The sequence below is a fragment of the Lolium perenne genome, chromosome 3 (assembly GCF_019359855.2).
Source record: "Lolium perenne isolate Kyuss_39 chromosome 3, Kyuss_2.0, whole genome shotgun sequence".
Classification (NCBI taxonomy): domain Eukaryota; kingdom Viridiplantae; phylum Streptophyta; class Magnoliopsida; order Poales; family Poaceae; genus Lolium; species Lolium perenne.
Window position 1 is genome coordinate 191,937,729 of NC_067246.2, and position 11,196 is coordinate 191,948,924.

The 11,196-nt window shown below is 41.8% G+C and overlaps 1 protein-coding gene across 1 annotated transcript; it reads left to right on the forward strand.

Annotated features, from left to right (window-relative positions):
- Positions 1-2,122: 2,122 nt before the first annotated feature.
- LOC127342938 (DNA replication ATP-dependent helicase/nuclease JHS1-like) lies at positions 2,123-5,898 on the forward strand. Its single transcript, XM_071828800.1, has 5 exons — positions 2,123-2,233; positions 2,317-2,442; positions 2,576-2,752; positions 2,839-2,905; positions 5,624-5,898. The coding sequence occupies exons 1-5, from the start codon at positions 2,231-2,233 to the stop codon at positions 5,896-5,898; spliced, it is 648 nt and encodes a 215-aa protein (XP_071684901.1). The 5' UTR covers positions 2,123-2,230.
- The last annotated feature ends 5,298 nt before the right edge of the window (positions 5,899-11,196 follow it).

The following is an 11,196-nucleotide window of genomic DNA, read 5'->3' on the forward strand; positions in this document are numbered from 1 at the left end:
GCGGGGTGGACCGTGCCTCGACCTCAACCTTCCTCTTCTGAGGAGGGCGGATGGCGGCGGCGACCGGAGGCGCCGGGCGCGGCCACAGAAGGGCCGATGCGCGGCGGATCCGCTTTGCCGCCGGCGGCTGGATGCGGCAGCGTTGGGGACGGACCTCGGCCTCGCCGCGACGAAGGCCGCCTGGCCCCAGCAATGTCCACGGCGCGGCCAGCTCCGGCAAGGGGAGGTCGACGTGAGCTCGGGCAGTGGGCTGGCCTGGGTGGGCGCGGCGAGCTCCTGCTCCGGCAAGGGGCAGGCGCGGTGAGGTCTGGCTCCGGCAAGGGGCGGGCGCAGGAGAACTCCACCTCCAACGGGGCGGCCGGAGGAGGCGCTGCAGGAGCGCGCATGGAGGAGGGAGCGGATCCAAACCTTCCCCCACCACCACGGCCACTGCTCCCTCGACAAGAAGCGCCACATCCCAACATGTACCGGGTAAAATCCTAACACTAGCTCATGTATTTCTCGATCTGACAGTGATGGGCATGGCCAGGGATCTGCTTGAAGAATGGCAATGACGAGGTGGAACTCCTGCATCCTCCGACCCTGGATTTTATTGCTGGTACTGTGCTGCTAGATGTGTGAGCTTCTGGTTAGACATGTTTTTAGTGTCATTGTGCGTTGCTGGTTTATTAGTATTTGTGGCAAGAACGAATCAACTGAAATTATTTTGTTCTGCAGATCTGTATATTTGTGATTTATTAGTATTAGTATTTAACGATAAAAGTTTCAAAAGGATTGAACAACAATCGAAGTTGTCCTATGTTTACCGAAGTGGCGATTATATATATTTCAATGGCCTCTTATGTTCTTTATTGTTGGATTTGCTGATAAACTACCTTTTGTGTTGTTTATTACTTTGCAGGTTTACTGGTTTTAGTTCAGATGGAAGATCTCCAGGATTAGGAAGGTATATTATCTTGGTTAGGTTAATATGCTCTCCCCTTTATTGTAAGTATTAGGAAGAGTTATACCATGGTCAATCAAAGCTCAAGATATGAAATATTGTGAATATTTAATGCAGGACATACTGATTTTTGCTGTGTATTGTGCTGATATCTTCCATGGTATAACTCTTCTTCATGATACTAATTTTTTCCGGTGCTTTGATGTGTTATTAGGTGATTTCTCTCGTCAGACAAATATGGCATTCAGGATGTAATCAGTGGTATTTTAGGAAAGGCATGGACAATATTTTTATAGGTTCAGCGCTGGTAACTTTTTCCTTACCATTGAAGATCATATTTCTAGCTCTCCTTTTTTGTTCTTTAGATTATCCCACAATGACAATTATTTTACACTAGGTAATGTACATGTTGATTTGAAGTTAAAAGTGAAAGTGATGAGTTGACATGAATTTTGTGTGACAGGTATTTCTGCTGTTCCTTGTCTTGTGTTTGACACTTTTTTTTTAATTTTGCATGTAACTCTGCTATAGCATCTGTGCCTACACCAGTTAGATCATATATATGTTCTAAAATGGGGAGTGCTTGAATTAAATTGCTGGCCAATCTGTATAGAAGGCAATTAGTAACCAATTGTTCTATAAGAGGCTTGAATTTATTCTTGGGATTTTTGATTGTAGCTTCAAACTCTCTTTATAAGAAATGTACCTGTCTCTCATCTCCTCTCCTTGTGTCTTTCTTTATTTCGTGCTATTGCTCCAGTGAGGTTGGCCCAATTTATTTGTTCATTTTCAATATAAGTTCAGCTACTTATTTCTAAATTTTCCTTTTTATTTAGGCTGATAATGCTTCGCTCTGCTCGCTATGGATATGCCGGCCGGCGCCAGCTTCTTCCTCCCCATCGGCCAGGTGACCTTGTTGACTCCTCCCTCTTCACCGGCCAGGCCAACTCGCCGGCACCTCCCACCTCACCGGCCCAGGAGAGATCCCCTCCCTCAATGTCGCCGCGTCCTGTGCTCGCCGCCGTCCATGAGCCGATTCCGCAGTGCAGATGAGCCTGAAGGTAAAGTTGCTTTCAGTTGCTTATTCATTCTTGTCGGATCTTGTTTATAGCATATATACTTGCTTTTATTTGCTTATGATCTACTCAAGATAGCAAATTCCTTTTGTTGTACAGTTGGCCACTTTTGGCATATGTGATAATATGCATTTCTCCTATAAATGTTCTAACACTACTCGGCCATACAAGGGCTCTGAGAGGGCCAAAGCGGGTCAAGTTTTCTCCCGGAATGGTGAGCCCTCGTCTCGCGATTACTCGGATTTGACCTACTTTAGCTGCTGCCGTCTGAGCTCGTGGGTTGTTTGTGCTGTCCAGTTGATCAACCAGAGCCATGACGACGGGGGCGGGGAGGTTATCACTTGGAAGATCTCGCCGGTGAACGACCGCCTTCGCACCAGGCACTTGCCAGGAATGGCGCTTCATCCGTGCTCAAACAACGAGGTACACTAACCCTGAAGTATCTGCGAGTTCATACATGCTTACGCACGTACATAATACCTCTGCCTGAATTAGCGTAACCCACCATCTTTGTGGTTATCTAATCTGTGGTTGTGGCTTGTTAATTCTGACGTAGAAACATTCCTCGCTCGAGGCTATGAAGAAGTGGCATTCATCTCCATTGGGCCTGTCGAGGTGTACTGCTTCAGCGCGCAATCCGAATGCGTGTGGTATAGGCCCAGGTGGCTGTGATGGTATGGAGGATACCCAGAGTCCCTTCCGGACGCCACCATCGCTGCCCTATAGCACTGAGGTACACATGCTCATATGCTCAATTGTTGTCTGGGTGGGTTGTCAAATGTAATTGCCAGTTGTGTAATCTTGTCATGCATCAAGCAGCAGTTGACCGCTGGTATCAATGGTAATGGAGGACCCGACCTAATCAGCAGACCTCTCCACCCTTCAGGTGATTTACTAATTCAACGGTTCATTTTAAGTGATTTAACTTTGTAATTTTCATTTATGTAATTTATTTTGAGTTTATCTTCGTGATACTATTGTTACACACTACAATTCTATGTATGCATGATGGCCAGATGTCACTGGCCAAGCTATGGTTTTTCTTACACTGAATTTCTAATGTGTGAGAGTTAAAAGGGGCAAAATAATGGCATGTGATATGCTTCACACAAAACCATTGAAAAGGGATCATCTTGTGTGTTTCAGGTATGCCGGCGTTTTGTGATGAGATGCGAGGTTGGATGGAGCTTTGAGGGCATCCAGTTTGGTGGCGACACACCACATCTATTTATTCTTCCCCAATTACACTGCTGTTTTGATTCTCATGTGTGGAGATGGATGTGAATTACCTAGAGGAAGTGGTTACAACATCCGTCTGAAAGATGCAGCAGGCACAATATAAGTTACTGGTGTAAGCATCCATATTTCCGTGTTGCACATAAATGCGTATTTCTTTGTTTTGGCATTTTTCTTACTTTTTATCTTGCTCTCCTATTAGTTGTAGTTATGCAAATAAACTAGACCGATCTTCTCGACTACAGGAGCCGCCCCCGGAGGAGGGTGATGGCATGCCAGTGAAGCTAGCTGGGCATTTAAAGTTCATGCTTACATTGGCAAACCATATTCAGCATTATTGGGTAATAATATTTCTGAACTTCACTTCTGTTTAGACCAATATTAAGCCTTATTCGTCCGTTATTGTTGCTTCAGAGATTATTATTTATTTGCTACCTGGTATATCGTAGGTCCAAAGCTGGTAGTAAAGATGGTGTAGCGGCGAAGAAACCAAAGCGGTATAAAGTATAATATATTTGTTCTCTTCATAGAAAGCACTTCTCATCCATTCCAGTACGCAATAATAATTTTTGTGTTCTTTGTTCTTCATTGGTTTCACAGGTTCTGTTCTGCATAGCCTTTTCTTCATGGATAGTTTCTATTGTGAGTTCTGCTCACAGCCTCACAGGGCTAGGTGGAGAGCTTATTAGTATCTTAGTAGTGCTCACTACCTCGATGTCTTGACGCACACTACTACTCTGTTGGTTCTCTGCTTAAATGAGGCATCAAATATTCACTCTGCCAAAGTAGTGAATATATGAATGGTATTCTTGATTAGGGTATTTCTCAATATCTCTCTGCTGATTTAGTCAATAACTATAGTAGCCTGACAATTAGTCCTTGGTGAAGGTAATTTACCTCTTCCTCATTACATATCTGGATACATGTGGTGGTTGCATTCCTTTACTAAAGCTTGGTATTTTTGTGTCTCCGGTGAAGCTCCGGTGGATGGCGGTGAGATGCATGGCATTTCTTCAGAGCCTTATATGCATCGTTATGATTATGCATGATTTATAGTGTGTTCCAACCAGAGTTGTTCCTTTATTGGCTAATATCGATGAGAAGTATATGTAGCTTATCCCAACCTCTTGAAGGTTATGTTCTTCAATTTTTTTTTGTGTTGGACTGCACACAATGTTTTCTTTGTCTTTACATCTTGTTTTCACTGGTCCCCGTTTTTCTTGTGCAGTTATCTTAATTTTCCTGTAAATGTTCATTTGGGCAATTATAATCCCAGCTTCTTCAAGGTTTCAGCTGATGGAGAATCAAACTTAAATCGATGGACGGAGCTCCGTTAGGTATTACAGGGGAAAGCAGTATCTATGTTTTCTGAATTCTGGCTTGATTTATGTTGTTAATGTTGCAAAATAGCAATATTGATGAAATAGTGTATTTTTTCACGAACTGATTGAATGGTTTGCTCTTAGAAAATAAATCTGCATATGTACTATTTATTTCGATTTCTACGCAATGCATAGCTCGGAGTTCATCCTAGGGTGCCTCTGTGATCTCTACTCAGTTATTGACTTGCTTTCTGATGCTTCGGTTTTTCTTCTAGGAGGATGGCATATCTCGGTTTGTGTACACCACCTGGGTTCATGTGCGGTGGACAATGGTTCGAGCAACCCTGATGTGCAAGTGTTATTAATAATCTGATGTTTCAAGTTATCTGTATTGGCTCATGTTATTTGAGCTGCCCTGTAGCATTAATCATGTATGAAACTCTGCCAACTGTGCAACTTAGAACTTTGAGCTTATATCTGGTGGAGATGCCTAGCTGCTGATATTATATTTGTGTTAGATGATATCTGATCTGAATGTATGATTTTTTTCCTCCTAAAATATCTTACCGAATTGAATCCCAAAACACTTCCGTATTTAGTATGAATTCCTTGACTTTGCCTAGAGCTTCATATAATTAGGTGTTCTTTTTTATATAATTTGTACCTGATATTCATTTCATATAGTTTGGAGTTTGTGTTAAATTTTCATCTTATTATGATTTTAATATCCAGGTAATGAACCAAATGATCAATATGATCGCCACCTATGATGAGTATGATGGCTGAATGTTACGTCACGAGGATCAGATCGTTTCTCTACTACAACAAGACAGGTACTTCAGTAGCGGTGATTTAAGGGTAATCTGTAATTATCTTGATTTATACAATTATGGAAAATAGAAATACATTATTGCATTTCTAAAGAAATGATAAAGTAAATATCAATAGAGCGGTGATTTAAGGGTAATCTGTAATTACCTTGATAATGTATCTGAACTCATATGTCCTAACAATTCATTTTGTAGGAATCTGAAAGATTTGTGCAGAGGGCCTCAACCTGGTTTCATGGTCGAGCTCTCAACAGCTGCTGCTCCCAATCCTTAATGACCACATTGCCACCCGCGTCGTCGCTGCTGCAGCATTCTGCAGCACTGATATTGACCTCTCCACTTCTGTCATGCCCTGTACGGAGCCGTCGGCTGCCTCTCATCGCCTCCAGTTTACCCGCTTCCACAATTCCTTCACTCTTGAGAAACTTCAAGAGCAAGAGGCGTTTCGTTTCTTTGTAATCTCTACGGGTAAAGACTGTGACCGTAGCTAATTGTTTTGGCAATCATCAAAAGCAGTTTTATGTGGTTGGTGCTAACTAATTCATTTGATATTACCAGCAGGAACCGTGTTTTGCTACATCATATCTTGCTTGATGGGACTTTGCATGCACACGGACCATGAAACTCACTCATGGAAGTGGGAATTGGATACCTAGAATTCAAAAAGTTATTGTGTGGTTATATTTAGAAATATTTTATAAATTGCTTGTTGGCTTGTGCTAATATGTATTATATTGAGTTATTGTCTTTCTAATAAGATTTTCAGATATTTTGAATCATGTTGATATGCTAATTGGATCTTTGATTGTATTCAATATGGTCGCTGACTTGTTACACTATTTCGGAGATCTAGCAGTGTAAAATAAAGTATATGAAAATCTGAACTCGCAGATTTTTGGTAGTTGCACTACGTATCATCAGTTTTATAGCAGTTTTATGTGGTTGGTGCTAATTAATTCATTTGATATTACCATCAGGAACAGTATTTTGCTACATCATATCTTGCTTGATGGGACTTTGCATGCACACTGACTATTTTGAGCATCAAAGATCTTGAATATGGTGCTTAAAATTAAATAATCTATTTTTTCCGTTCTATGATAAAAAGAATTGTGAATTATGTTCTATGATATGTAGGCCAGTATATAAACGCTTAGCACACTATGTAATTAGTTTTGATTCATGTATTTTCTTCTCTATGCTTTGTACACCAGTATATAAGTGCTTAGTACTACATATAGCCATGTGGCTACCTAATTGTGTGCTTCAATCTCTCCTTTTTAGCTATTAATTATTATATATGAGAAGTACATAATTAATACCAGAGGCTGGCATTTGAGATCAAGGGCTGGGGTCAATGATTACTTGATTAGCAATATGTGTTTAGGTGAAGAGCATGTCATGATTACTCTTTACGGTTTTATCGAGTGCATTCACCATTGTGCATGTATATGTGTTGTTTTTTAGAGCTATACATTTTCTTGCAAATTCTTGCAAAACAAACTCACCAATTCTGCCCTGCTTCAGCTCCTTTGTAAGCCATTTGGTTAATTCGGTCTCCAAACTGGTCCATCAATTGTTTTCCTATATTTTCTACAGATCATGTGTGGTTCTGCTGCTGCAGGATGATGATGGCCTCCTTCATCGGCTCAGATCCTTGCATACCCATCTTCTTCCCACTCTTTGCAAACATGGTAATTTTAGTCTGGTCATTGGTTATTCAGCTATTAGCAGGTTGCTCAATGCCTCATCGTGCAATCAAAAGTGCAATTATTTCCATAGATTACTTTGTTTTTAATATATATACTCCAATAATCTAGGTGATGCCTGATTGTGACCAGATATTGGAGAATGTATGGACAAGCCCATAATAAGTACTTACCTCGATTGCGAACTAGGTTGTCAGTCGCCTGGAGATTCTTTGAATTTAGTCATGAATGATAAGTACTTACATTTTTCTTAGGATGTGACTGTCAAGCAAATCTGTCTCATTTCATTTTTTTTTTTACCGTAATGACATTTTAAAGATAGTCAAGCTGAGTTTTCATGATTCGAAAACTCATGATCTTGGCTTTTCTATTAAGTAAAAAAAGTAAATGTGTAAAAGTTTATTATGCGTATTACTGTCAGTATACATTGACCCTCATTTGGGCAATGTAAGGATTTGATGGAAAAATCTTTTCTTTTCACAGCCATCCGACTCAAAACATCTGGCTTTACTATACCTCCAAAATATTTCTTTTTAAAAGTGATTATATAGGTATATGTTGTGTCCTCTTCTTGTTATTATGTAAAACTTACAATGTTTGGTCGCACAGCAGTCATGGTTAGTATTTTTTTTGCTTTTCATTATGTGCTTGTAGTTTCTCTTTCATAACTATTACTTTTTTAATACTTGAGGGATGCACAAGTATATGAGATATCAGTCATGAAATAGGAATTACTTATGTACTATATAACAAACTCTTTCATTATTAATATTTGTTCCACTATTGATTTGAATTCCTTAGAAAGGATAAGCAATGATGTTTTTTTTGTAGTTTTGGTGATCCATGATCGCTATAGTTTTGCATTGTTGTTCAATACACAATGTGACATGATGTTTAATATTGCAGTGTCTGCCGCAACAACTTGAGTAAGAGTGCCTGCTACGGCTGATCCAGGATAGGCCCAAAGAGGAGATCCATATGGTGTACATACAAATTATTGCCAAGTGACTTAAGTTGTTTTTATTTTTTTAGTGCAAGGAGTAATGAGCACAAATATATATGTGATCTTTGACAACAATATTCTTTTCTTAGTGATATATTTAAATTAATGCTTAGACATATTGAGCTCTCCATCGATCTATGTATCACATGAATACATTAGAGTTCCTTATAAGTGTTGACTATATTCAATACCCTAAGGACTGAATACATTTAGGCTCCTTACAAGTGCTTGCATTTGTACCATCAAAACACTAAGGACTGACATCAACAAGGTAGCAACGTGCCCTAAAATGAGACAGAACTTGTGGCTTAAATTCTCACCCTGTCATCTGCGCATATAGTCAAATAATTCCGACCCTAAAGTAAATGAATCTCAAACGCATATAGAAGGAAGTCAAGTGACCGGCATTAAATTAATAGAGACGCATATGTGGCCAGGTTTGTTACATACATGTTGAAGAACAACTTACAAATCAACGAAATTATAAGAAAACAACATATACAAAGAGAAAAACATCCTAAAAATAATGAAGCCATATTCAGCGAACAACATATTGAAGCCAAGGAAGCCACCAGGAGTGAGTTGACTTGGATTTTACCTATGAATCATATTGTCCATTGCCAAATAATTTCTCTTATGGCATAAGTTGTGTATAAATTCCTACGTTACGGAGATCCAACACTTGCACCATTCAGTCACATTAATTAGTATTCCAAACAAAATATAATATGTTGTTTCACATAAGTTTACATGTTAAATAATCATCCTTACAATAACATGTCAATAGGTCACAACTCCTAAGGTAAACCTTATGGTTTCAATATGTTTCTCTTCAGCATTTGGACCTGGGGAAAATTAATCGAATAAAATCAATTGAATAGTATCTCCATTCCACCTCGAAAAAATGTAAAATAATACAAAAGAAAGGCATTTCCCATCCATGTAGATGAAGTACCCCAATCAGTTTAGAATGTTTGAGATCAATTATTGAACATTTGTTGTTGCCATTCGTTTTTGAACATTTGCTTTTTTTTTCCATTCATTTTTGAACATAACTGTCATGCTTTTGCCTGTGCGCCGGGGCGCACCGGGTCATCTAGTTGCTTTAAAAACCGTGCGAAAAGCTATGCTAGCTCACGTTCTGATCAAACACACGAATACGCGACGGAGCTCACGTCCAGAACACGGAGACAGTCGGGAAGCTCACCATGGCGCTCGGAGGGTAGGGGGACGACGCGGGACTGCGGAGGAGGCTCAGCTTGATCTTCACGTTCGCGTCGGCGGGCTCGCGGTCGGCGGCGAGGTTGCAGGACAGCTTGGCACCGGGACGGACCTGCACGGACGCTCTCGACGACAGCGATCGGGAGCTGGCCGGGAGGTGGCGGTGGTCGACGGCAGGGTTCTGGCGGGGTGGTGGCAGGTCGAGGCGATCGAGCAGTGCCTCCGGCAGCTCCTCTGGCTCGAGCAGGGGATCCTCCGAGCAGCAGCATGCGCGGCTCCTTCTTCGGCTCGTCCTTCGGGTGTTCGACGACAGCGGTGGCTACAGGGGGTCCTGGGCATCGGGGAGCAGATCGTTAGAACGAGAAGAAGAAGGTAAGCAAGATGGAGCAAATAGAGAGGGCGGGGGCGTCGGCGTTGGGCGCCATCTTTCTGCGCCACCCGATGGTGACTTCGGACGGAGGTGGAGCTCCTCGGGTTTGAGGCAGTAGGGAGCTCTCTGCAGCGTTTCCGTGAGATGGGAGAGGGGAGTGGCGAGGTGTAGCAAAGGGGAGAGGCTTGGGACGGCTTTTATAGGCGAGGGTGGCGTAGGATGGACGCGGGCGCGCGGTGGACTCAGCCAATGGCCGCGCGGATGCTGACGTTTGGGCGGTGCGAGCTGCTGACGTTTGCAGGCTGGCGTCAGCAAGGGAGAGTGGAGGGATGCGCGCGGGCGAGCGGCTTCGACCTGAGAGGGTTTGGCGCGGGTGTGCGCACGGGCGTGGACATGCACGCTCCAGTTCGAGCTGCCCCTGGCTCGCTGGTCGTGTCCTTCAAGGGCTGGCGGCCTGGTGCGATTGGGCCGGAAGAGATGGTCCATGGAGAGGGGTGGGGTCGGTGCTTGGTCGGTTCATGCGTGCGCGGACATGCGCGTCCTGCAGCAGTCGTTTGGACTTGGGGTCGTGCTCACGTTCTGGGACGTGGCCGTAGAGTTCTGGGCGTGCCTAGTCGTGATACGGCGGGTGTGAGTTGGTCTGGGTGTGTTTCCTGGAAGTCTAGGTTAGCTAGATCTTGTGGTATCGGTTTGGGCTGGGGCACGTACAAGCACAAGCTTTGATCAAAACTTGTCCCGTCCATCTCCTCTTTTCATGCAAAACAAGCAAATAGTAGTAGGGTTGCCTAATATAGAGAGGAGAATGTGAGGTACATGGCTGAAAAAAAAGAGTGCAAAACGAACACGGCTTGGTTTGGAAAAGATGAGAAAGAGGGTTTGGTCAATATTTTTCCCGAAATAGGATTTTGAGATGGACTCAGAGTACAAGTGATTTTTTTTTTACTAGTGTTTTGTGATGCTTGGCGTGTGGTGCAAAGGTCTACAAGTTCTATGCTTTTTTTTTTAGAAAAAGGTTTAGCCCCTATTTGATTTGAATTACAAAATTGGCCAAAAAGAGGTAGAAATGGTATTTTGTTTTTCTACAGCCAATGTAAATTTTGGGCTAGTTATGCTCTCTGCCCAAATGTGGGCTTTGCATAATTTTACCAAAATTTTAAAATATAAGTTTTGGTGCATGAAATGAAAGAACCGCCATTTGAATGCATTAAGTAAATAAAAGATTTTTTTTTAAAAAAAGAGTATAACTTTGTAAAGATTATATTTGGAAAAAGAATAATGAGGTATTATTCCTCACACTCCTTTCTTGATATATCATAAACTAAAAAATCAATTCGTAAATGAGTTTGATAACCAAGAGATGGATAGTTTAAAGTAGCTAAGTGAGAGACGAGCACAAAGTTTAAATAGAAATATAGAAATAAAGTTGACAAAATAAGTGAAGAAATAACGTCTTACAAAACAATAGTGAAAGTAGTTTTATTGGTCT